This window comes from Podarcis raffonei, chromosome 7 (assembly GCF_027172205.1).
Source record: "Podarcis raffonei isolate rPodRaf1 chromosome 7, rPodRaf1.pri, whole genome shotgun sequence".
In the NCBI taxonomy this organism is placed as follows: domain Eukaryota; kingdom Metazoa; phylum Chordata; class Lepidosauria; order Squamata; family Lacertidae; genus Podarcis; species Podarcis raffonei.
The window spans coordinates 3,656,743-3,684,224 of NC_070608.1; the positions used below are offsets into that span (position 1 = coordinate 3,656,743).

At 46.3% G+C, this 27,482-nt stretch overlaps 2 protein-coding genes across 3 annotated transcripts in view; both read left to right on the top strand.

The window, feature by feature from the left end:
- Positions 1 to 27,482, top strand: part of LOC128417023 (lymphocyte antigen 6E-like) — a 261,315-nt gene that overhangs the window by 27,023 nt on the left and 206,810 nt on the right. The window lies entirely within an intron of this gene.
- TOP1MT (DNA topoisomerase I mitochondrial) overlaps positions 6,216 to 27,482 on the top strand; it is a 44,633-nt gene continuing 23,366 nt past the window's right edge. The window contains exons 1-4 of one of the 2 annotated variants that reach the window (XM_053395142.1): positions 6,216 to 6,298; positions 7,089 to 7,164; positions 9,178 to 9,698; positions 23,223 to 23,338. In XM_053395142.1, coding sequence (XP_053251117.1) covers positions 6,252 to 6,298; positions 7,089 to 7,164; positions 9,178 to 9,698; positions 23,223 to 23,338 — 760 coding nt within the window. In that variant the 5' untranslated portion in view covers positions 6,216 to 6,251. Of the gene's footprint in view, positions 6,299 to 7,088; positions 7,165 to 9,177; positions 9,699 to 19,570; positions 20,008 to 23,222; positions 23,339 to 27,482 lie in introns of those variants that run through there. The other variant, XM_053395143.1, reaches the window with a different exon arrangement.

Genomic DNA, 27,482 nt, shown 5'->3' on the forward strand with positions numbered 1-27,482 from the left:
AGATCATTTTTGTTATCAAGGCCTGGGCTTGATACCAAAACCTCACTTTTCCATCCATCCCATTGTTATCTTCTCTTGTTTTGCTAAGAAGCAGGCTGGAGAAGACTGCTGGGAATGATATCTCAAACCAGGAAGCAGAAATTGGAGGGAACAGTGTGAAGACAGAGAAGCCAAAATGTCATCAGGTATGTTTAAAGGTACCCCTGCCCGTACAGGCCAGTCTTGACAGACTCTGGGGTTGTGCGCCCATCTCACTCAAGAGGCCAGGGGCCAGCGCTGTCCGCAGACACTTCTGGGTCACGTGGCCAGCGTGACAAGCTGCATCTGGCGAGACAGCGAGGCACACAGAACGCCGTTTAGCTTCCCGCCAGTAAGCGGTCCCTATTTATCTACTTGCACCCGGGGGTGCTTTCGAACTGCTAGGTTGGCAGGCGCTGGGACCGAGCAGCGGGAGCGCACCCCGCCACGGGGATTCGAACCGCCGACCTTTCGATCGGCAAGTCCTAGGCGCTGAGGCTTTTACCCACAGCGCCACCCGCGTCCCATCAGGTATGTTAGCCAAGATGAAATGTGACATTGGGAAAATAGCTGAATGTTAGCAGAGAAGTGCAATTATACTGCCAGCTAGCGTTGGATATCTCTTGTAAGGTTTGCAAATTCACCCATGTTTGGGAGCAAGTTCACTTCTCAGTGAACATTTGGGTGCTGGGCTGCCTTACATATCTCTAATCAAAAGGGCTAGAAACCTGATTTTCAAATGGACGAATGGCTGAAAGCTGAGGACCCAAGTCACTTCAATCCTTCTGTGAGGCTGTTGCTAAAGTTTGCTTTGCTTTGCTATGTCAGACATCTTTTCCCCAAAACTTTGCGCGTTCTGTAATGGTCGTCTTCCATGAGAGGTTCAGAGGATGGCAGAACAAGAATGGGTCTTTTTTGTGGTGGCTCCCTGTCCGTGGAACGCTCTCCCCTTCACCTTCATTGGTGAAAACCAGGCATTCAGTTGATTTATATTCTGTGATTTTAAATGTGTAGGATGAAAGTTATTGGTTTGTTTTTGCTTTATTATGTATTATGTATTGTTCTGTTGTGAAAAACCCTGGGATCAGAATCTTCAGATGAAGGGTGAATCTAAATAATAATAATAATGATGATGATGATGATGATGATGATGATGATGATGTTTTATTTCAGACAAGGCTAACTTTACCCCATCCAAAACACCCTGGGAAGAGGAAGAGCAGTAGGCATTTTCTGTTTGTTCTGGGGCGTTTACACACTACGTAATTACCTGCAGGGTGTCGCTGGAGGTATAAATGACAATCAGGCTTTGATGATGGTGGTAATAATTGTTAAGTTGTGGGCGAACATATCAGACGACTCAGCGATTCTTCAAACAGCTCTTCTTTATTCTGAGGCCAGAACTGAACTGAGCTGAAGGGCTCAGCCAGCCTGCTTATATAGAGCTCCAGTACAACGTAACTGTAACAACTTTCTAAAACTATCCAATCACTGAACGTCACTTTCGATCCTTCATTTGCATACAAACTATCCAATCACTGAACGTTACTTTCGATCCTTCATTTGCATAACTATCTACAGTATCCCCCTGCTGGCCCAGGGTGAGAACTTCAGTACATAACAACAACAACAACAACATTTCTGCCCCGCCCATCGGGCTGGGTTTCCTCAGCCACTCTGGGCGGCTTTCAGCAGAACATTAAAAACAGAATAAAACATCAAACATTAAAAACTTCCCTAAACAGGGCTGCCTTGAGATGTCTTCTAAAAGTCGGATAGTTGTTTATTTCCTTGACATCTGCTGGCAGCGTGTTCCACAGGGTGGGAAAGCTGCTATCACTGGATCAAGCCCATCAGTTCTTCTTGAATTAATTAAACTACATAGTTTTAATTGGATTTTTTTTGGGGGGAGGGAGTGCAATTAATTGTTTCTGTTTTGAATTCTATTATTACCTTCCTCGGTGCTTTGTGCAGGACTTCTGTTCTCAATAATGCTATTTATAGGGCAGGAAGCCGAATGCATTTAATTCCGCTTGTGATACAGCTGTGAGGTTATGGGGCAGCGGTGGGGGTGCTGGGGACAGCAGACCAAGGCCTGGGATTTATTGCAGATTAATCCAACTTCAGTTTTTAATTAAATGGTTCCATCAGTTTTGAAAGCCTCTTTTCTGGTTTCCAGCCTTTATTTAATGACCCATTTTTAAAGAGTCCCAGCAAGGTGGACTCATCCTGTGTGTCTTCAATGTGCTGGCAAAACTAGCAGCCTGCTTCGAGCACCAACCAGTTCGGCTGCAATAATAATAATAATAATAGTAATAATAATAATAATAATAATAATAATAATAATAATGCACTCTCTCTCTCTCTCTCTGCATATATATATATTATATCGGCCCAGATTACAAGCAGCATTTAAGGGAGCAGGAAGGTCAGGAGTCAGCAACCTTTTTCAGCCGGGGACCGGTTCACTGTCCCTCAGACCATGTGGGGGGCCAGACTATATTTTTTTTGGGGGGGGGATGAACGAATTCCTATGCCCCACAAATAACCCAGAGATGCATTTTTCCCAAAAAATTTTTTTTCATTTTATAACACAAATAAATAACACAAACAGAAAAACAAACAGTACAATTTCTTGTCTTATCCTTATTTTTTCTAAACATTGTTAGGTGACCTTCCCCAAGTCCCCCCTATCTGATTTTCATTTTACCTCATCTTTACAGTTTACATATATCATAATTTCTCACCATTTTTTAAAATCACACTTACTTTAACCATAGAAATCTTCACATTTTATCACTTACAAATAATACTATTTTAAAATACACTATCTTCTACTTCTAACCCTACAGCCTATATCCACTTCCAAAGCTATTCTAAGATTTAAATATTAACATTATTTTTTTTCAAATATTCCTTAAACTTCTTCCAATCTTCTTCCACCGTCTCTTCTCTCTGGTCTCGGAGTCTCCCGGTCAGTTCGGCAAGTTCCATATAATCCATCATCTTCATCTGCCATTCTTCGATAGTTGGTACAGAGATGCATTTTAAATAAAAGGACACATTCTACTTCTATAAAAACACGCTGATTCCCGGACCGTCCACAGGCCGGATTGAGAAGGCGGTTGGGCCGGATCAGGCCCCTGGGCCTTAGTTTGCTACCCCTGAGCAAGGTGCTTGTTTTTGCATCTGTCTGTTCCAAGAGACAATGGAGTGCACCTCCAGGGGTGAAGTCAAACCACTGTGTTAGCAGCACTGAAGTCACCTCCCCAGGGCACAATCCTGGCCAGTGTGGATGGAGGTCCTGGGCTGCCCAGACCCCCTCTTGGTCCAAAGGAAAGCAGAGCAAGCGGTTTGGCACCAGTTTGGCTGGAGGTGTTGCTGGAAAGAGGTGCAAAAGGTGCTGTCCAACTGCCTTAGGGACTCCACTTTAGACCTGCGTAGGGTTTACTCCTGAGCCTTTCCTTCTCCCAAAGATATCCTGCAAGGCAGCGGAGGTTTAGGGTCAGAGTTTTCCTTCTCGTAGATGGGCCACCTTCTCAGGTGGACAAGCCCCATCTGTCCCCGATTTCCCTCTACAGCAGGTGCAAAAACCACTTTCTTGACCGCTGGGAACCTGCAGTAATAATAATAATAATAATAATGTTGTTGTTGTTGTTTAGTCGTTTAGTTGTGTCCGACTCTTTGTGACCCCATGGACCAGAGCACGCCAGGCACTCCTGTCTTCCATTGCCTCCCGCAGTTTGGTCAGACTCATGCTGGTAGCTTTGAGAACACTGTCCACCATCTCGTCCTCTGTCGTCCCCTTCTCCTTGTGCCCTCCATCTTTCCCAGCAACAGGGTCTTTTCCAGGGAGTCTTCTCTTCTCATGAGTTGGCCAAAGTCTTGGAGCCTCAGCTTCAGGATCTGTCCTTCCAGTGAGCACTCAGGGCTGATTTCCTTCAGAATGGAGAGGTTAGATCTTCTTGCAGTCCATGGGACTCTCAAGAGTCTCCTCCAGCACCAGAATTCAAAAGCATCAATTCTTCGGCGATCAGCCTTCTTTATGGTCCAGCTCTCACTTCCATACATCATTACTGGGAAAACCATAGCTTTTACTATACAGACCTTTGTTGGTAATAATAATAATAATAATAATAATTTTTATTTATATCCTGCCCTCCCCAGCCGAAGCCGGGCTCAGAGCGGCTAACAACAGTAAAAGTAACACAGTTTACATAAAATCACCATCTATTAATTGAAATACATTCTAAAATCAATTCATTCTAAAATCAATTCAGAGTCAAATTAATGGCAACCATTCGGTCAGACTGTGCCTTGGCCAAAGGCCTGGTGGAACAGCTCCATCTTGCAGGCCCTGCGGAAAGATGTCAAGTCCCGCAGGGCCCTAGTCTCTTGTGACAGAGTGTTCCACCAGATCGGGGCCACAGCCGAAAAAGCCCTGGCTCTGGTTGAGGCCAGCCTAACCTCTCTGTGGCCCAGGACCTCCAAGATGTTTTTATTTGAAGACCGTAAGGTCCTCCATAGGACACACCAGGAGAGGCGGTCCCGTAGGTACGAGGGTCCTAGGCCGTATGGGGCTTTAAAGGTTAAAACCAGCACCTTAAACCTGATCCTGTACTCCATTGGGAGCCAGTGCAGCTGGTATAGCACCGGGTGAATGTGATTGTGCGGCAAGGACCCCGTAAGGAGTCTTGCCGCGGCATTCTGCACCCGCTGGAGTTTCTGGGTCAGTCTCAAGGGCAGCCCCACGTAGAGCAAGTTACAATAATCCGGTCTGGAGGTGACTGTCGTGTGGATCACAGTGGCTAGGTCAGGGCGAGAGAGGTAAGGAGCCAACTGCTTAGCTTGACGGAGATGAAAAAATGCCGCCTTTGTTATAGCTGCAATCTATATTGACATCATCCGCTCAAACTGACAGAGCGATGCAGCAAGATGCTGCTGGAAATGTGTTTTAAATGTGTGGAATTTCGCCTGGAAAGGTGGATGGGGGGTGGGAACTGTGGGCTGACCCACAGGTCTGCTTCCTGGGTCCAGAGGTGTCCCTTCTGAGTGACCGCAAGGGCCTCCGTGTCAGCTATTCCACGGAGGGATGGACGGAACGAAGCGGACTGGAAGTCGGCTTGGACCAAAGGGCAGGGATGCTGCGGTTGCTAGGCAACCACTGTGCTCTCCTTTCTCCCACCATCACTCTGGCTCTGACTCCGCCAGCGAGGGCTCCTTGTTAGAAAATGGAGTCAGTCCCGCTTTACTCTTCCCCGGTGGCAAGTATCGCCAAAGGGGATGTGGGCACCTGGGCACCCCGGCTGGCTCTCCCTTGTCCCGAGGGCCAGACTTGCTGGTGGCAAAATTGCCCTAGGGCTGTCTTGGCCAGCCTGGCAATCTCCATGCCTTTTGTACTACAACTCCCACGGGAGTTGTAGTCCGAAACCTCTGGAGGGTACCAGGTTGGCCAAGGCTGCCCCCCTGGCCTGGTATGAAATCTTTTGGGGACTTGACATCTTTCCGCAGGGCCTGCAAGACAGAGCTGTTCCGCCTGGCCTTTGGTTTGGACTGTCTGACCCTTCTGTTTCCCTCCCCTTATGGTTTTGATCTATGGGCTACTTTTAAAATAAGGCTGCATTTTGAATTGCGTTTTAACCTGTATTTTAAATTGGTCCCCCCCCCTTATGTTTTTATTGTAATTTTACTGGTGTTAGCCGCCCTGAGCCTGGTTCTGGCTGCGGAAGGGCGGGGTATAAATAACATTTATTATTATTATTATTATTATTATTATTATTATTATTATTATTAGTGTGTTGTCTCAAAACCTTTCTTCTGTTGAACTGTAGATTGTGTAATGCATGGGTAGGCAAACTAAGGCCCAGGGGCCGGATCCGGCCCAATTGCCTTCTAAATCCGGCCCGCGGATGGTCCAGGAATCAGCGTGTGTCTTTTTATTTAAAATGCATCTCTGGGTTATTTGTGGGGCCTGCCTGGTGTTTTCACATGAGTAGAATGTGTGCTTTTATTTAAAATGCATCTCTGGGTTATTTGTGGGGCATAGGAATTCGTTCTTTTTTCTTCTTCAAAATATAGTCTGGCCCTCCGCAAGGTCTGAGGGACAGTGGACCGGCCCCCTGCTGAAAAGGTTTGCTGACCCCTGGTGTAATGCTACTGAAACACACCTAGCGCCGTGTCTTAACGGGGGCAACCTTGGGTTTTTCTCTTTTTCCAGAGGCCTGGAGAGTGCCATGGACTGTGTGACAGAGGGTAACAGCCACGGCGTTCCTCATCTGAGGTAAAGTTGTGATAAGAGATTTCGGGAGCAAGCTCAGGGAGAGGGACATACAGAGGATGCCACAATGCTTGCCAAGAAAAATATATACGCACTTAGAAAGAGCAGCACTTCTTTAAAAAGTGCTTTGTGCGCATGTAGCAAAGGGGGGGGGGAGGAAATCACTTAATAGATTTATTAAGCCCAAGGAGAGTGCTAACTTTGGATTTAAAAAGACACCTGTCTTGGACCTGTTGTGCTTAGGGAAAATAAATAAGAGCAGGGATTGGAGCCTAAAGCTTTAAACTTTTGTGCCCTGTTTACTATATCATGCTAACTTCCATTTTTTGTGTGTTATTTTTAATTTTTTATTTGGTTTTCCCCATTAATGTTTACATTCAAAATCACAAATAAAACAAATACACAAGATTCTCTTGAATCATTAGGTTTCCCTCCACCTCTCCATGGGTTCCATACTTTTCCTTTTCTGCTGCATATTTTTAGACACTCCAATTATTTGATTATTCATTATATCCAAAGCCTGATTTTCCTGGTCGTTTTTGCCATCTCTGCGTAGTCTATCAACTTGGTCTGCCATTCCACTCTGGTAGGGACATCATGGTGGAACAACTTTCAGGTATGTTGAAGGGGTTGCCTGCCCAGCAAGACCCTCACTGGAAGATGCAGCACAGAATCATAGAATTGCAGAGTAGGAAGGGACCCTAAGGGTCATCTAGTCCAACCCCTTGCAATGTAGGAATCTCAACTAAGGCAGGCTGGTTTAACCATTGCCTCTGCTGTGCTTACATTTCAGAGAAGAGCCCTTGGCCAAGAAGGTTAGGCTGGGAGCAGAGGAACGACTGCCCGCATCCAGGGACGAAAATAAGGCAGTGAGTAGCATGGGGTTTTCTGCAACAACATTTCACACCTAAGCTGCTTTACTATGCCAGAATGTAGTGTCAGGAGTTCAGCCTACACTCGAGTAGGACCCTGGCAGAGACACATGCCCGACTGGCATGTTCTCTCCCTCCAGGTCAATTGTTCGGGAGCTTCAAAAGCTTTCTTCAGCCCGAACATCACAGCGACCGATGCCAACAGACATTGGCACACTTAGGGATCCGCAGAGTTTGCGCACCTTGCATGACAGACCTCAGCAACTCAGCATTTTGGCTAATCTACTTTATTTACATATACAGTGGTACCTCGGGTTAAGTACTTAATTCATTCTGGAGGTCCGTTCTTAACCTGAAACTGTTCTTAACCTGAAGCACCACTTTAGCTAATGGGGCCTCCTGCTGCCGCTGCGCTGCTGGAGCACAATTTCTGTTCTCATCCTGAAGCAAAGTTCTTAACCTGAAGCACTGTTTCTGGGTTAGCGGAGTCTGTAACCTGAAGCGTATGTAACCCGAGGTACCACTGTAAACACACACGGAGCACTGCAACATGGCTCCCTCTCTATCTAGCATCAGACAGCTAAGAGAAAAAGAACAAAGGACAACAGTCCCACTTCATGGAACACAGTAACACAAACATCCTGTCTCCGTTACGTCCCACTCTTTGGAGTCAAAACATATACCGTCATGTGAAAGACAACAATCCCATGACTGCAATCACGGAGCAGGAATTCTAACATGTAGCAGGGGTCTTGCAGATCAAACCAAAGGTCCGTCTAGTCCAGCAGGGCTTGAAAGCAGGAACCGCCCAGCGTTTTTTGTCCCCCAGCAACTGGCATTCAGAGGTATACTGCCTTTGATTCTGGAGGCTCCACAATAACCATCAGTAGTAGATCCCTCAGCTCCATGAGATGAGCTTTTGACTAACACCGTTCTTTTCTTTTGAATAACCTTTTTATTAGGTTTTCTAAATGAGGATCATAGGGATAATAAACGATACAAATGAATAGGCCGAGTCTTCTCACGTCATTTGTATATCACAAAAACAGCACAATAAATCTGCAGGTGTGACTGATACATTTTAGGGCTGGGTGATATATCAACATATCGTCCAAAACTGGTTTGAAGTCCATATCGTGATATCGGTTTCATAATTTTTGACCTGGAGATATATTGCGAATCATGATGCATGTGTGCTATGCAAAAATCACAGTGTGGTAAAAACAACCTCTGTATAGCTCCATCTTTATTTTGGACATTGTGATATATCGGCACATCATGATGTTTAACTGGAGATATACATCACAAAGTTGAAAACCAGATATCGCCCAGCAAAGTAATAACCATATTTTTTGCTCTATAAGACACACCAGACCACAAGACACACCTAGTTTTTGGAGGAGGAAAACAAGAAAAAAAATTCTCTGAATCTCAGAAGCCAGAACAGCAAGAGGGATCGTTGCGCAGTGAAAGCAGCAATCCCTCTTGCTGTTCTGGCTTCTGTGATAGCTGCACAGCCTGCATTCGCTCCATAAGACGCACACACATTTCCCCTTACTTTTTAGGAGGGAAAAAGTGAGTCTTATAGAGCAAAAAATACGGTATGCATTGTGTGAAAAAGGACTCTCTAATGCAGTCGTCCCTTGGTTGTTGAATGCCTTGGTAACTCGGACATTTTGGCTTTGCGAACGTTTTTCGGAAGCCAAACATCCTCCACAGCTTCTGATTGTGTGAAGAAAGCTCCTGCAGCCAATCGGAAGCTGCACCTTGGTTTTTGAACCATCTGCTGTCTCCAAACGGCAAGATTTTTTTAAAATTTGCCTGAATGCTTCCAAGCCTACCTTTGAGGTCCTAAGCTCCAGAGAAGCGTGTTTGTGTGTTTTAGCTGTAAAGAGATGAGAATCTCAAGGAGGCCAATTTTCCTTCCCGATTCTTGGTGTGGCGCAGTCACAGGACATCCGCATGGCTTTTCTTGTGGCAAACACTTTCCCCGTTTTTCATTTTGGACAGGTCACAAGGTGGCAGGTGGAGAACACGCCGCTCTGCTTGGAAACGGGCAGCACCTCAGCGGAGGAAAGGAAGAGGAGGAGGAAGAAGGTCTCTGGTGCAAAAGCGGAGACGGAGGAGGGGGGAGAGAGTCCAGGAAGCCCCAGCAAAGCGAGGGCTCCGGAGCAGGAGAACTTGAACGGAGCAAAGGGAGTGGAGGAAAAAGTGGAGAGGGACGAGGAGGAAGGAGAGGGTGCAGAAGAAAGGGAGAAGAGCGAGGTGAAGACCGAGCAAGAGTCGGATAGAGAGATTGAGGTGCAAAAAGAGGGTGTCGGGAAGGCCAGGAGGAAGAAGGTCCAGGGGGAAGAGGCCTTGGAGGACGGCATGAGAGGAAAGACGGCCAATAAAGGCCGGAAAAAAGGAGCCACCTCCAAACCTGGGAGTTTGGGAGGCTCCAGGAAGAGGAAAGCAAAGGAGGAGGATGGAGGCGCGAGGAAGAAAAGGAAGAAGGAGGATGAATGTGGGAAAGAGGACAAGTGGAAGTGGTACGTGCTGCGTTCGGGTTGGGGTCTTTGCCAATATTATTTTTGAAAATTATTTTCTAAATTTCAACCCAATTATGCAGATTATTTCCAAATTGGTTCAATTTTGTTTAGGTGACTTCTTTCTGATGTCAACTCTGTTTGCAGATGCTTATTTACCTCTGGTTACTTTCCATTTTGCAAAAACGATCGCTCAGTCATCAGCTGCACTCTTGTTGTTTAGTCGTTTAGTCGTGTTCAACTCTTTGTGACTCCATGGACCAGAGCACGCCAGGCACTCCTGTTTTCCACTGCCTCCCGCAGTTTGGTCAAACTCATGCTGGTCGCTTTGAGAACACTGTCCAACCATCTCATCCTCTGTCGTCCCCTTCTCCCTGTGCCCTCCATCTTTGCCCACACCAGGGTCTTTTCCAGGGAGTCTTCTCTTCCCATGAGGTGGCCAAATTCTTGGAGCCTCAGCTTCAGGACCTGTCCTTCCAGTGAGCACTCAGGGCTGATTTCCTTCAGAATGGAGAGGTTTGATCTTCTTGCAGTCCATGGGACTTTCAAGAGTCTCCTCCAGCACCATAATTCAAACGCATCAATTCTTCGGCGATCAGCCTTCATTATGGTCCAGCTCTCACTTCCATACATCACTCCTGGGAAAACCAGAGCTTAAACTATACGGACCTTATGTTCTATATAAAGGTAAAGGTACCCCTGCCCATACGGGCCAGTCGTGTCCGACTCTGGGGTTGCGCGCCCATCTCGCTTAAGAGGCCGGGGGCCAGCGCTGTCCGGAGACACTTCCGGGTCACGTGGCCAGCGTGACAAAGCTGCATCTGGCAAGCCAGCGCAGCACACGGAAACGCCGTTTACCTTCCCGCCAGTAAGCGGTCCCTATTTATCTACTTGCACCCGGGGGTGCTTTCGAACTGCTAGGTTGGCAGGTGCTGGGACCGAGCAGCGGGAGTGCACCCCACCGCGGGGATTCGAACCGCCGACCTTTCGATCGGCAAGCCCTAGGCGCTGAGGCTTTTACCCACAGCGCCACCCGCGTCCCTGTTCTATATACTGTGGCTTAAATCTATTTGCCCACTAGGTGTCAGCATAAAGCATTCATTTTCATGTTCTGATTTCACAGAAGCCCATAAGTTGTCTTACAACCAGCATCTTGAATCATCATCGAATTGTAGAGTTGGAAGGGGGCCCAACCCCCTGTGATGCAGGAATCCTAAAGAATCCCTGTGTTACAGAAATTACGGGGGGGGGCACATCTTTAAAGTTGTTAAATGTTACAAATATTATGCCTGAATGTATCCTTTCGACTTGACAGCTCAGGGAAGTTACCTAGCTTTAAAAATAATATAAAATCAACTCCTTTGCCAGTTTCCTTTGAAGGGACAGGGAAGGTATTCCCTGTATTTTATATTTAAGTAAATTGCTTTGCTCTGATAAATTGTTTTCTAAAGTAAATTGCTCTGATAAGTTGCTTTTCTAAATTGCTCTGTTAAAATTGCATATTATCCTGCTTTGCTGAATTGGGAAGAGGCCCACTTCCTCTTTCTGCCGGCTAGTAGACAGCGAGCAGCGGCTTTGCAGAAAGGCCAGCTTCCTCTTTCTGCTGGCTAGCAGGGAAGCCCATTTCCTGTTTTTTTTTCTCTCAGCTAAGTAGAAACTGCAGTACTCTCTGCACATGCTCTCTGATGCAGTAACGCAAGAGAAGAACACACGAACAAGGGAAGGAGGGGCGTTTAGCTAGCCATATGCCATATAAGGAAATAAGCTTAACCTTGCCAGCTGATTGGAGAATTTGAAGAGGTGGGAAGAGATGGGCAGACTCTCAGGTATAAAGATGCTTGTTTATTTGTATCTATGGGCCAGTCTTTTGGGAACGATCCCACTGGCCACCTCTGTGCACAGATTTCAATAAAACTTTTTTTCTCCAAAGAAGAATCTTTCCTGGTGCTTTTTGCTCTCTCTCTTCGGCCCTGGGGACGCAGGCAAACGATTCCCTGGCAAGGATAAGGCTTCAGCCTTCATTTTGGTGCATTGGCCGGGAATCGCCCCACCCCAGGGGGCCGGGGAGGGCCAGGCCCGACCTCGGTGAACAGCCCCGGACCGGCGTTCGCGGCTCCAAGTGCGCACCCCTGCCTGTTCGTGGGGGGAGCCGGCCACACCGCTCCGGAGTGAGACACCTGGTCGAGGGAGAAAAGAGAACGGCCGAAGGAGGGGTCCGCAGCGGAACAGGTAAGCCCTAAGGGAAAGGGCGTGGTAGGAAGCCCGATCAGCTTCCTCTGGCTGTGAGCAGTAGAGTGCCGCCAGAAAAGGAACAAGGGAACTGGCCGTGGCAATAAGGTGCCGCCCCGCCAGACAGGGACGGGAAAAGGGAAAAGGGGAAACAGAGGTGGCAGTGGAGTGCCGCCAGTAAGGTTGGGGAAAGGGGAAACAGAGGGAAAATTATTTTGGTGTGTTTTGTGTGTTGCATGTTGGAATTATATTAGGGTGTGTTTTGTATGTTGCATGTCAGATACTCCAGTGGCTGAATTGTCAAGTGTGGGCCGGGGCTTAGCGTCCCCTTGGCCGAGCGATTGCAGGGCTGTGCATTTCTTAGCAACGCTAGTTCGCCAAGTCACAGTCTGTAGTGGTTGGTGTGTGAAAGGATCTTAAGCCCGGTTAGGAGCGGAGTATCTGAAAAAAAATGGGGTCTGGGGCAAGCCAACGTAGTCCTCTGAAATGTTTTTTAACCAACTGGAAAGCAGCTACGAAGCATGATGATTGGGTTCAAATTGAGAAGAGAGAGGATGAGGACATTATGTGAGGTTGATTGGCCCACCCAAGGAACTAATTGGCCCTCGGAGGGCAGATTTAATTTGCAACTAATCAACCCACTATATCAAAATATCTTGAACGTCCACCCAGACCAGATCCCTTATATTTCTACCTGGAAAATCAATGTAGAAAAGAATCCACCGTGGCTGAAAGCCTGCCGAGGCGACGCCCCACAAAATACAATTTGTGCAGTCCAACCGGCAGGGAAGTCAGAAAGGCCCCCCCGGTGATATCAGAGCCGGAAGGAGAGGAAGGAGAAGAGGGGGAAGTCATTAAACCGCCGCCACCCTATGCTCCACCAGCTGCCCCTCTAGCGAATCCCCCAGGCCCAGGGCCCCAGGACCAGGGAGGAGCCGGCCCTCAGCCTGAACCCTCTAAGGTTGATGAATTAGAGAGCGAAGAGGAAGAGGATGATGAGGAGTTTATGAAGGGACTAATTGAGTTAGCAAAGAAAGGAAAAAATGTGGACACATTATCAGACATTGAGATTGCAACAGTATGTACAACCCTATGCGAAAGAAGTGGATGTTAGTTCCCATTTGTTGGCAGCAGCAGGAGGTTCCCCAACACAAGGGAAGAAATGGCAGAAGGAATGGATAGAAGCAGCAACCAGGGCGTCCCTCCATAAGTCCCATAAGGCACAGAAAAAGGGTGGGACTGCAATGATGCCTCTACGCAGAGTGTATGACCCACCAGCCCCCAAGACAGGGTGGGGAAGCACCACCACGCACTTATACAGTCCAACATGTGCCTTTTTCAAGTGCTGATGTGTGCAATTGGAGAAATTAGAACCCTACCTTTGAGGAGAACCCAGATGATATTGCCAACGCCCCATTATAAAGGCTGCCTTTGTAGCTCAGGCAGCGTCCGATATTCGCCAAAAGAAAAAATCCAGAAGCATAAGGGGTTCATCGACCATGGGCTGGAATAGATGTTGGAAATAGCTCAAACCACTTACAATCAGAGAGATGAGGAGGCCCAGAGAAAAAAGGAGAAGTATCAAACAAGGAAGTTGATGGCATTACAGGCTACCACCCCCACCCCTCAGGAAAGAGGAAATGCCCGGGGAGGAGGGCGAAGCCGTCTTGAACAGAATCAGTGCGTCATCTGCCGACAGAAAGGACACGGGAGCGGCCAACTCGGTCGTCCCCACCCCCGTTGCTAAACCAACCCCTGAATCCATTACCATAATAGGAGCCACCAGAAAATCCCAGCGGGCATCGTTTCTGCAACCAGTTACCTGCAAGTTGGGAGGCCAAGTGGTGTAACACAACCTTTTGTATATCCCTGAATGCCCTATTCCATTATTAGGAAGAGACTTGTTGGTAAAGTTGCAAGCCCAAATTACTTTTAAGCCATCGGGAGAAGCCACATTGTCCACTATGTCACTTGGGAAACTGGTTGTGGAGGCACCCCTGAGGGAGTACTGGCGCCTCATGATGGTAAAAGAAGAGGAGGGACCCATCCCCGCCAGTATTCTGGAACAAGTGAACCCCCCAGGAATGGCAAAGAATATCCCACCAATAATTGTGAAGCCCAAGCCATTTGCCAATCCTGTTGTAGTAAATAAGTATCCCATCCCACGAAGGGCGACTGAAGGAGTGTGGGTGCATCTAGAGCGACTGCTCCAACATAGGATCTTGAGGCAATGCCAATCACAGTGGAAGACCCCTTTGTTACCAGTGAAGAAAGGAAGCAGGCTATTATCCTGATACCAGAACCAAAGAACTGCAGGGAACTCCGTGGCTTTCTGGGGTCTGCAGGATTTTGTAGGATATGGATATTTAATTACAGCATCATTGCCAAGCCTCTACATGAGTCAACCAGAGGAACTGAGAGAGACCCCTTTGTTTGGGGCACAGAACAACAGCAAGCCTTCATTGATTTGAAGAAGGCACTACAGCAAGCCCCAGCGCTTGGCATCCCAAATCCCGAAAAACCCTTTATTCTGTTCGTGGATGAGGACCAAGGGACGGCGAAAGGGGTTTTGTGCCAAAAATTGGGAAGCTGGCAACAGCCAGTGGCATACCTATCTGAGCGCCTGACGCCTACAGAACAAGGCTTACCGCCGTGCATGAGAGCAGTTGTGGCAGTAGCCACCCTACTGAACAAAGCAGACAAATTTATTTTTGGCCAAGACACTGTTTGTGTGACCCCGCATGCAGTCCCAGCTCTGCTTGACATGAAGGGTACCTATTTCCTCTCCCAAGCAAAGATGAGAAAGTGTCAGATGTTATTGCTGCATCCGCGTTTGAAGTTTCAGGTCACCACCGCCCTCAACCCAGCTACCCTGTCCCCGGTAGGAGAAGGTGAGGAGCAGATGCACGATTGCATTGAAGTAATGGATGAAGAATATTTCAGCAGGCCTGACCTCAAAGAGGAGGCAAACCCCCATTGGCCTTCATGGTTTGTGGATGAAAGCAGCTTTGTTAAGGCTGGACAGCGGAAGGCAGGCTATGCAGTGGTAGCCTTGGAAGACCAAGTGATCGAAGTGCAGCCACTCCCGCCTGGAACGTCGGCCCGGCTGGCATAAATAACAGCGCTCACCAGAGCCCTGACCCTAGCAAAGGGACAGAAGATAAACATTTATACTCTAAGTATGCCTTTCTGACTTTACATGCCCATGGAGCCTTATGGAAGGAAAGAGGTTTGCTTACCTCCAGAGGAAACCAGGTGGCCCACCCACAAGCCTTATTGAACCTTCTGGATGCTGTATGGGAGCCCAAGGCAGTGGCAGTTATCCATTGTTATGGACACAAAACTGGACTAGGAGAAGTGGCTAGAGAAAACCACTAGCAGACAGAGTGGCCAAGGAAGCAGCCCGGGAACCAGCTCCCGCGTCAGTTATTGGAGCACTGGTCCCTGGAAGGATCTTGAACACCGCTGATAAGCCAATATACACTAAAAAGGAAAGGGACACTGCAGATGCTCAGGAGCTGACATTGTCCGAAGAAGGATGGTACCTTACTCATGATGACAGAATATGGATCCCAGAGTCCCTTTCTCGGCAGATTGCTCAGAGATACCATGAGTCCACCCACATGGGACCAGATGCCACAACCAGACAGCTGAAGCAGTGCTTCTACATAGCCCACCTTTATCAACTGGCAGCCCAGATTTCCAGGAAGTGCCCGCTATGTCAAAAGAATAATCCCAGAACCGGACCCTTGGCTCCCCCGGGGATTCAGCATAGTGGAACTGCACCCATGGAAGACCTTGTTGTGGATTTCACTGAATTGCCCCGCTGTGGACTATACCGCTACCTGCTTGTGGTGGTCTGCACGTATACAGGATGGGTTGAAGCTTGGCCTACCAGAACTGAGGGGGCGTCCGAGGTAACCAGGTGCCTGTTATAGAAGATCATTCCCCGCTATGGACTACCTAGGTCAATAGGATCTGACAATGGACCAGCCTTTGTCCACTCAGTTTTGCAATAACCCCCCATGCTAGTCAAAATGTGCAGTTTGATAATTATGTGCAGTAATTCTCCCGAGATTTTGTCTCTTTCTTAACAGGTGGACCCAGGCCCACTGCTGACCTCACCCCTTGGGTCCACCACACTTAAGTGAAGAAGGCTATTTTAGATTGGACAGTTACACCAAATCCTGATGATCCTCTGAAGCTAACCATCTCCAGAAGAGCGCCAGACAACCACCCTGCTGGACAAGTGGATGGGAGGGACGCCCGCGGGCAGCGTCCCCAACGTAGAGACTTTTTTTCCCCAGCAAATTTTAAGGCACCGCCAGGACTTTTGATATTGGGGCCAGAACTCTTTGATATGGTCACTCCGTGTGTCAGGCCTCTGCAAGGGTGGATATATATTCCTGTGGGTATATGTTAATATATGTAGAGGGAGAAGCCCCTTTCGGATACAGTGTGTTGGGAAGAAATCATGAGAGTATTAAGCATCCACAAGGACAGGTGGGAAAATTGGTTAAGATAATAGGCTCCTCCTCAGAGAGGTGGGACACAACCTCCCAAGAAGCAAGGCAGCTGATAGAGCACGAGTATCAGTGGGCCCTTCAGCAATAAAATAGATATGTCCCAGATAATAATGTCAGCATTTCAGCCACCATTGATCACATGGAAACAATGATAGCCAGGAACCCGCTGAAAACTACAGGAGGTGATCTATGGGGTTGGTTATATTTCTGGCTGCCTCATGGCAGTTGGCTCAGGCATATTGTGGTATTATTAGCAGGGCCGCTGTTAATCCTTCTGCTTTTTTGCTTCTGTATATCCTGCTTCGTGCAATGCTTACAAGGTGTGATGCAAAAAGAATCATGGCCCTTATTGCTCTTCCCCAGGATTATAAACCCGAGAGACCAGGACGAACCTAGGAGATAGGTTGTCCCAAAAGAAGAGGAGGGAATGAAGGGACAGGGAAGGTATTCCCTGTATTTTATATTTAAGTAAATTGCTTTGCTCTGATAAATTGTTTTCTAAAGTAAATTGCTCTGATAAGTTGCTTTTCTAAATTGCTCTGTTAAAATTGCATATTATCCTGCTTTGCTGAATTGGGAAGAGGCCCACTTCCTCTTTCTGCCGGCTAGTAGACAGCGAGCAGCGGCTTTGCAGAAAGGCCAGCTTCCTCTTTCTGCTGGCTAGCAGGGAAGCCCATTTCCTGTTTTTTTCTCTCTCAGCTAAGTAGAAACTGCAGTACTCTCTGCACATGCTCTCTGATGCAGTAACGCAAGAGAAGAACACACGAACAAGGGAAGGAGGGGCGTTTAGCTAGCCATATGCCATATAAGGAAATAAGCTTAACCTTGCCAGCTGATTGGAGAATTTGAAGAGGTGGGAAGAGATGGGCAGACTCTCAGGTATAAAGATGCTTGTTTATTTGTATCTATGGGCCAGTCTTTTGGGAACGATCCCACTGGCCACCTCTGTGCACAGATTTCAATAAAACTTTTTTTCTCCAAAGAAGAATCTTTCCTGGTGCTTTTTGCTCTCTCTCTTCGGCCCTGGGGACGCAGGCAAACGATTCCCTGGCAAGGATAAGGCTTCAGCCTTCACCTCCATTCCAAAGCTATTTTCCCCTTGAAAAAGGACTCCGGGAAGTTTCCAGAGGTGACAGTTGCTGAGCTGATTGTTGGCCAAGGAAAGCCTAATCCCATCCCCAGACTTGCCAAGGGATCCAGACATGCAAAGGAAGTTCTATTGTACTTTGGGTGGTGGGACATCAGAGGTGTTTGCCTGTGCTAATCTTATACCTGAGTCTTGCCCTGCCATGTCTGCTTATGCTAATCTTGTACCAAGGACTTGTCTGGACATGTCAGTGATGTAGCAATGATGCTGTACGAACTGTATTCTGGGATATGGTGGGAAAGTTTTAAAAGTCACCCCATCCTCAGGGTTCAAAATTCCTCTTTGAACCTGTTGCGCAATAAACTTTGGTCTGCAGCTATTTGCCCCGGTTGGTGGCTGGACTCCTTCCTTTGTTCCACTGGGACCTGTGGGCTCTGCCTGACGAACTGGGTGACTGAGCAGCCTCACACCTAGATTTTTCCGTAACATCCAGCCTCTGCTTAAAAACCTCCAAGGAAGAACAGCCCATCACTTTCCACTGCCAAATAGCTCTTACATTCAGACAGTTCTTCCTAATGTTTAGTCACAATCTCCTTTCTTGGTTTTTTTATCCATCAGTTTGGGTTCCTGCCCTCTGGGGCAGGAGAAAACAAGCTTACTCCATCTTAATTTCAGGGTTGTGCGTCCAAGCCACATATTGGGCAAAATATTCCTTTATTACGGGGGGCGGGGTTGGACTAGATGATCCTTCCGGGTCCCTTTCAACTCTGTGAGTCTATTATCAAACATTTATAGTTTTAGATTTAGAAGTTTGGACTGGATTGATTGATAGGCTGGGGCTGAAATCCTACAGGCACTTACTTGAGAGTAGTAAGCCCTTTTGGACCCAGTGGAACTTACTTCTGAGTAAGCTTCCAACCAAGTCAGGTGCTGACTTTGTACTCGTACTTGCTAAGATCAGGCCTGCCATATGTCTTTTTTTTAAAAAAATAATTTTTATTGATTTTTCCATATTTAATTACATTTCATTGCACAGACATATCACATAAAGCATTGCTACAACAAGAGCATCGACTTCCCTCCCTTCCTTTCTGACTTCCCAACATCTTTTAACAAATTCTTCCCATTTCTATAGCCAGTTTTTTACCTTATATCGTCTTCTTATTTTCTAAATCACCTCCTTATATGTAAATCAGTTCCATAAAAGCATTTCAATTCAAACCTACAAACGTTTTCAAATGTTTACAATTTTCTTTCATATATAAATTTGCTCCAGTCCTTCTGAAACAGTTCGTCTCGCCGATTCCGCATCTTCCCCATCAGCTTTGCCATCTCCACATATTCTACCATCTTTATCTGCCATTCGTAGGAAGTTCCTGCTGCTTCCATTTGTGGGCCAGGAGTATTCTTTAGGCCTGCCGTATGTCAGGAAAATTCACGACAACGCGGTGTAAAAAGCAGCAGAAGCAGCTCAAAAAGCTTAAAGCCACTATTTTTGGGTTAAAAAAACCCTAGCTAAGACCCCACTTTTATTGCGATCAGGTCACTCATTTAAATAGTATTAATGCAAGATTTCTCAAATGTTTCCTCCTGTACTGTGCAAAAACAAACAAACAAAAACTATAAAGATAATTGCCACAATTGTCTTCAACAACATACAAACCAACTTAATTAAAAACTTTTTTGCAAAAAAATATATTTATTTTTAGAAAGAGTAAGAAACGAAACTGTCATTTGCCACATATTAAAATACTGGAGGGGAGCGATGGGAGTCCAAAAACATCTGCCAGAGCATCTTCTTGGAGAAGGCTGGGTCACCAAACTTCTCCACTAAAAAAACCTCCCAAACTAGCAAGGAACCCTCTAATGTTGCTCCTGTCTCTTTAAATGAATCTGGCCCGGACGGAAAGGCTGCCTAGCAACCGCTTTGCTTGCGTCACGTGGCGAGCTAGGCCGCTGCTTAGCGCCCTGAACTACATTTCCCATCATCCCTCAGCGCTCTGGCATTGTGGGCATTGCTGATCAAAACATGCCTGCTTTTTATTATTTTTTTAAAAAATAAATGCATTGTTGTCCTTAATGATTATGATGATTATTTTGGAAAGCATGCATGGAAACACATGCATTTAATTTTTGCTGCTTTTGTAAGCCTTGCTTTAAGAGGGCCGGGGGGAGAGCAAAGCAGTTCCAGGTGGAAGGTCGTGCAGGAGTGACACACAGCTGTTGCCATGTGGCTGGGCTGCGGGATGAGCTGCAAGATCTTAGCAGGCAAGGAGGCATAGCAGGGTCAGGCTTTTGCAGACTGACATGCCCGGCATCCTGGAATGCTTAAGCATGTGCTTTCACTGGCTGCATGGGCATTATGCCCATTCCATGCCCAGATCCCTCCAGCATCGCTCCAACTCTTCCTGACATTTAATGCCATGCGGTTTCACGCAGCGTGCAGGAATGCGAAGACCTCGAGGATCAGGTATGAGAGATTTGCAGCCGCAGCAGCAATAATAATAATAATAATAATAATAATAATAATAATAATAATTAACTGCACTAATGGCCTCGGAGAATAAGAGGAAACTCAGCACTCAGAAAGCGAGCAAAGAAAGGGCAATATCTAAAGAATATTTAAAACAGTACCGTGAAAAATGCAGATCTCCTGGCAGGTGTAGACTGAATCTTGAAGGTTAAAGGGAATCGAAAACGTAAAAATTCTTCCCGGTATGTAATAGATATAATAGGAAGTGTGTATAGGAATAGAGTACATATATTTAGAAAGCACAATGACGTGATTCGGAAGTCAAAGATATGTGTGGTGTAAGATGATGTGTAGTCAATTAATGTTTAGTTGTTATTGTGGTATTGTTTTTGTCTGTTTGTGTTGTATGTTTTGCAATAATAATAATTAATAAGCAAAACTGCAACCCAAAACCCACTTATTTATCGCAAAGTGCCAACACGGCAATTTAACCTGTATATCTCATTTTTTTTCTGTTCGTGTTTCTTCTTTATGACTGCTGTTGTAATAAATAGTAATCCTTCATTTTTTAAAAAATAGCCTTGTGCCTTTAGGGTGGAGGCGGGTGAGGAAGTTTCCTAGGAAACTTTGTTCTGGGGGGGTGTGTGTGTGGTTTGGGGCGAATATTTTTTTAAAATTTCATTTTATAACGTATATTTATTTCATCTCATGAAATTTATGTGTGGCTTGGTTGTTTGTGTTGTGTTCTGGGGGTGGGGAGGGAACCCTCCAAGCAGGTTGCAAAAGGATAACACAGTAAAAATGTACAACATAATTTGTTGTTGTTGTTTAGTCGTTTAGTCGTGTCCGACTCTTCGTGACCCCATGGACCAGAGCACGCCAGGCACCTCTGTCCTCCACTACCTCCCGCAGTTTGGTCAGACTCATGTTTGTAGCTTCGAGAACACTGTCCAACCATCTCGTCCTCTGTCGTCCCCTTCTCCTTGTGCCCTCCATCTTTCCCAGCATCAGTGTCTTCTCCAGGGAGTCTTCTCTTCTCATGAGGTGGCCAAAGTACTGGAGCCTCAGTTTCACGATCTGTCCTTCCAGTGAGCACTCAGGGCTGATTTCATTAAGAATGGATGCGTTTGATCTTCTTGCAGTCCATGGGACTCTCAAGAGTCTTCTCCAGCACCATAATTCAAAAGCATCAATTCTTCGGCGATCAGCCTTCTTTATGGTCCAGCTCTCACTTCCATACATCACTACTGGGAAAACCATAGCTTTAACTATACGGACCTTTGTTGGCAAGGTGATGTCTCTACTTCTCAAGATGCTGTCTAGGCCTGTCATTGCCCTTCTCCCAAGAAGCAGGCGTCTTTTAATTTCGTGGCTGCTGTCACCATCTGCAGTGATCCTGGAGCCCAAGAAAGTAAAATCTCTCACTGCCTCCATTTCTTCCCCTTCTATTTGCCAGGAGGTGATGGGACCAGTGGCCATGATCTTCGTTTTTTTGATGTTGAGCCTCAGACCATATTTTGCGCTCTCAACATAATTTAACAACATAATTTAACAGAAAGCTAAAAGCACCACAGAATAGAATGGATCGAATTCCTGCGTTGATTCCTGGGGGTTGGACTAGATGACTGGGGGTTGGACTAGATGTCTCAGGATCCCCGTCAAACTCTACAAATTTATGAAAATTTAACTCATACGAGCTTTGCAATGCTTTGTTTCGTTCTTTTATATTTGATGGAAGCTGAGGTAACCCAGTCAGATTGATGGGGTACTACAAATTATCAATATTAATATTAATATTAATATTAATATTTATTACCTCTCTGGAACTTGTCACTGATTTTTTGGGAGCTTCTATAATTGACTTTTATTTTTCTTACTTGTTTAGCCCATCCAGTCCTATTCTCACAGTGGCCAAACAGGTCTAATTTCATTTTGCATCCTCTCAAAGGGAGTCCAGGGCAACAAGCAGCGCAACTGCAAAACAATACGATTAAAAATAAAACCTGTTAACTAAAGCTGTAAAGTATATCTGAAAACAGTGAGAAATCGAGACATACACAGTTGATTGCTTCCAGGTTACCAGGAACGTTGTCTCTCAGCCCTTAGATGCCTGGGTGGCCAGGAGAGTTTTAAAATTCCTCTTCAGTGTTAATGATGAGGATAGACCAGTGCTCGTACCCCGCAAGGGTGTTCCAGAAAGAGGGAGCCACCTCAAAGAAGGCCCTGCCATGGGCAACAGGGCAGCCATTGCAAACTTTGTCAATTTCACATTTTGCAAACAAGGTCTCTTATTGCATGAGTAAATAAAATGATGGCTTTCCGTGTAAATGAAATAAAGATAAATAAAATAATGGTTCCATCCATTGGCACTTTGGAAATAAATAACATTTGGTGATAGATTTGGAAAATAAAACAATGGGTCCATTGTTTTATTTGGAGGGGAATAATGGGTCTGTAATATCGGCCTGCAGTCTCAAATGATGGCTCTCTAAGAATGGGCTCATGAAATTTGGATATAAAGAAAATAATGAGTCCCCCCGTCTGTAGGGACTCTGGAAAGCCTGGGCTGAGCTTAACTCTTGCATCTTTCCCACCCTGCCTAAAATAAAAAAATAATAATAATAACAACCGGATTTTCTTTTTTAAAAAAATAATTATTTTTTATTAATTATTTCAGCATCACATTTTATATAAAAAAATATCATCCTTAAATTCCCCTGTTTTTCCCCTCCCCCCCCGGAAAAACATAACCCGCCCCCCCAGACTTCTCTCAGCTCCTCTCTCTGGTTTATCAACACACGTTATTTTCTGCATGTTACAAAACTGTACAAAACCTTAATTTATCTATCTGAGTGTTACCAATAAAAAGTTTGTGAATGTTTATTCAAAGCCTGTTAAGGAGTCTAGTTCATTTTGTTGTTTCTTTAAATACTTCGTAAAAGGTTCCCATTCATCTTTAAAGTCACAGTTATCCTTGTCATGTAGTTTGTGTGTCAATTTTGCCAATTCTACGTAGTCCATCTATTTCTCTTGCCATAGTTCTTTAGTCGGGGTTTCCTCATTCTTCCATCCTTGTGCTATTAAGGCTCTTGCCGCCGTTGTCACAAAGATAACCGGATTTTCAAATACAAGAAACAAAGGCATCCGAGTTAACTTTGAGTAGAAAGGGGAAATGTCATCCTTGGTTCTTTGTCCTCTTTTGCTCTCGCCAGGTGGGAAGAGGAGCAGCATGCGAATGGCGTGAAGTGGCAGCAGCTGGAGCACAGGGGACCGTACTTTGCGCCACCCTACGAACGGCTGCCGCGGGGAGTCAGCTTCTATTACAACGGTGGGTATAGTCTTTCCTTTCATTTTTTGGAATGGACTGCAAGGTCCATGGCTTCTCTGAAGTCACCCTGAGTGGCGGGGGGCTGCGATGAGAGAAAGAGATGGAACAACAACCCACTCAGGATTGGTGCGACCGCGTGGCTGTGTTAGAATTCCTGCTCCGTGATTGCAGTCATGGGATTGTTGTCTATCACATGACGGTGTATGTTTTGACTCCACAGAGTGGGAATTGACGGAGACAGGATGTTTGTGCTACTGTGTTCCGTGAAGTGGGTGTTACGAAAAAGGAGCAATGCAGAAGCGAGCTCCAGGTGGCTGGAATGGTAAACAGGAAGCTGATGTTATGGGACTGTACCGTGGGAACCAGGGACAGTCTATTCTGTGCACTGAGCGCCGGATGTTAGCTCAGAGTGTCACATGACCCTGTACTGGAAGTACATGGGTGGAGTTATTCTCTCTCTGCAGTTGGGATGAGAGAGTACAGACATGATTTCTCTGTACTGCTGGAAAGACAGGAATAAAAGTATGTAAATATATTTCTGTCTGTCTCTTTCCCCCCCCCCCGGCGATGGGAGGGGGAGGAATGGTGTGTTCTTCTTCACGTTGGGAAGAATCGCCGATAAAGACCTCGCCTTGATCTTGCCGGGAGTCGCAGGCAGGGAGGTCAACAAGGATTCAAGCCGGGCACCTGGAGGGTGGCCAATTTCCTCTGGACTTCGCTGGCTCTGCTGGCTTGAATCAACATCTGGTAGCAATGCCGATGGTTTACTACTGATCCATGAGAATCAGCCTGAGTGGTGAGAGGTCGATGAATCGTTGCCATCCTCTGCACCTAAGGAGATTAAGAAAGCGTCTGCCTGCAGCCAGAAGCTGAACAGACAGCTGGACACCGAGAGGAGTGTATTTCCAGGCAACGGAGCCCAAAAGGTATGCTGCATTTCGGGCTAAAGAGAGTGAACGCAGAAAGATTTATTCTCTGGTTCAAAACAAAGAGCTACGTTTGAGAAAAACAGCTCTGAAAGCAAGCCTGCATACCAGGAATTCTTGTGGTAGATAAGATTCCCGTCCCGAGCAGGTTGCTAGGCAACGACAGCCAGAAGGCTTGGAAAGTTACTAAATGGCTCAAAGAGCCTGGGAAGAGGAATTGTTTTGATTAACTACGCAGCTGTGGAAAACAGCGTGAAGTTTGCCTGCCTGTAAAAGCAGTAAACAGCCCAGAAAGGCTTTTGGATTTTACCGGCTTGAAAGTGAGAGCTGACACTTGGGTTCACAATGGATACCAAGAAGACGGGAGGGTTACCCTATCCACCTCCCCTGACTAATGACAATTATTCATCTTGGTCTATAAAGATGAAGGCCCTGCTGCAGAATCAGAGGATCTTTGACGTGATTGAGAACCCAATCCCTGCAGCACCAACCCGAGGTTGGGAGTCACAGAATCTGAAAGCCAGAACGGCTATAATTCTGTGTGTGTCAGATGACCAATTGGTGCATATTCAGGGTTTGGAATATGCACGGGAAATTTGGGAAACGCTGCGTAGAACACATCAGAGGGATGCTGGTTCTTCAGCGTTGCTGTATTTTGAGAAGCTGACCAATCTGAGGCTTGCGCCTAATGGAGATGTTCAAGCGCACCTGACGGAGATGAAATATCTGCGCCAGCAGATGGTGGAACGCAATTTCCGTCTCCAGGAGGAAGTGTTTTGCTTCATGATGATCAACAGCCTAAATCGGACTTACAAAACGGTTGCCAGTCAGCTTGGTTCCCTTCCGGCTCAAGATTTGACCGCGGAAAGGGTGTCTGCCGTCGTTCTCAATGAACAGGACAGACTTGCTGCACTGGAAGTAAAGGACAGGGGGAGGGAGGAACGGAGTTCTAATTCCCCCACCAACGAGGCTACTGGAAAGAAAGCTGTAGCTTTGAACGTTGTCCAATGTTACAATTGTGGACAGGCTGGGCATCTTCAGCGGAACTGTAAGAAGCCACGCCAGCCAAGAGGAGCGAAGGGCCGCTCAGCAAAGCCTGAGGCGTCAGGCAAAGGTCATACCAAGCCTATGGTGAAACCTGCAAAGGCTTTGATGGCGAAAGGAACCACGCCAGATGTTGGGAACTCATTTGTAATTGACACTGGAGCCACCGTTCATATGTCCCCACACAGAGAACTCTTTTCAACGTTTAAGAAGCAAAGCTTCGCTGTGAAACAGGCCAACGGTCAGGAGCTGGAAGCGACCGGGATAGGGACTGTGTATCTTAAGAGTCTGAACTTGACTATAAACAATGTTTATTTGGTTCCTGAATTGAAGTTCAATCTGCTGAGTGTTTCACAGATTGCAAAGAAAGGACTGAGACTGTCCTATGATGCTGAGAGCTGCAAGATCTACAGAGATGGAGAGTTATTTCTTTCTGCCAGAGAGAAAGATGGACTGTATTTGTTGACTTTTGACCAAAGTGATTACATGGAATGTAATTCATCTGTGTCTAACCTAGTTTCTCTTGCAGGTGTGTCCAAGAAGGTCACCGGGGTCAACAGAGCATTTCAGCGGGTGTATGCTGATGTGATTGGTCCTCTAGAACCATCTAGAGGCAGTGCAAGATTTTATCTTGTGTGTGTGGATCATTTCTCTAACTTTGTCTGGATTTATGTGTTGAGAAAACCACACGAAGCCTTAGAGAGGTTTCAGGAGTTTTGTGACAAGGTTAAAAGTATGCATGATGCTAACATTGATTGTCTATTCACAGACGAGAAGCAGATTTTTCTTTTACAGGATTTCCAGAGGTTCTTGCAGAAGAAAGGGATAAGACACAAGGTAGCTGTTTCAGCGGAAGCGTGGAACAGGGGTGTCTGTGTACGGGTGAACAAAGAATTGCAAAAGGGGATGAATGCGCAATTGCTTAGTTCACATCTGCCACATGAGTACTGGGCTGAGTCGCTAATGAGAAAGGTTTCAAAAGAGTTGGGGAGTTCTCCTTTTGAGAAATTGTTCCAGAGAAAACCTTCTGTTGCCCATTTCAAGGTTTTTGGGTCTCATGTGAGGACAGAAGCTCCAGGTGGAGTAAAGAATGCCAGAGGCATTTTTGTGGGTTATGACAAGGGTCTCTACAGAGTAATTTTGTCTGAATCTGGTCAGGTGATTCTCACAAAATTTCTAGAGAGTGCTCCTGAACAGGAGAGAGTGATAGTACACGCATTTCCCACTGAGGACGATTCAGATGATGATGGTGATTTTACAGATTACAGTGGTACTGAGAGTGACAGTGATAGCTCGGAGAGCTCAGTTGTCACAGTCATTGAGAGGAAATCTCACACAATGGATAGGCCTTCACAGGTGAAGGATGAACCACTGTTTACCATTGGAACTGGTTCTCCAAAGAGTCCAGTGAGTCCAGTGAGCAGAGAGGATCAGCACCTCATACGTAGGTCTGAGAGAGTTACAAAGGGTCAACCACCCAAGAGGTACTCAAAAGAGTTTGCTAACTTAGCTGTTGCATGTGTTGCTCTTGTACACAACCGAGGACAGGATGGAGCTGTGTCTAAGTCAGAGACAAAGACACAACAGAGAGTTGCTAGCCAAGGTAATGCAGATGCACTCATTCCTTGGAAACCAGATAACCAGAGAGGTACACTGGGGAAACCAGTGGCGGGGAGTTCCAAGGGTGGAACTGAAACAACATGGGAGTGTTATGTGTATAACAACTGTTTGTTTTCTTCTCTGGATCACGCTCTGCTTGCCGCAACACGCATTGATTCTTTTGGGGGAGGATGTTACGAAAAAGGAGCAATGCATAAGCGAGCTCCAGGTGGCTGGAATGGTAAACAGGAAGCTGATGTTATGGGACTGTACCGTGGGAACCAGGGACAGTCTATTCTGTGCACTGAGCGCCGGATGTTAGCTCAGAGTGTCACATGACCCTGTACTGGAAGTACATGGGTGGAGTTATTCTATCTCTGCAGTTGGGATGAGAGAGTACAGACATGATTTCTCTGTACTGCTGGAAAGACAGGAATAAAAGTATGTAAATATATTTCTGTCTGTCTCTTCCCCCCCCCGGCGATGGGAGGGGGAGGAATGGTGTGTTCTTCTTCTTCACGTTGGGAAGAATCGCCGATAAAGACCTCGCCTTGATCTTGCCGGGAGTCGCAGGC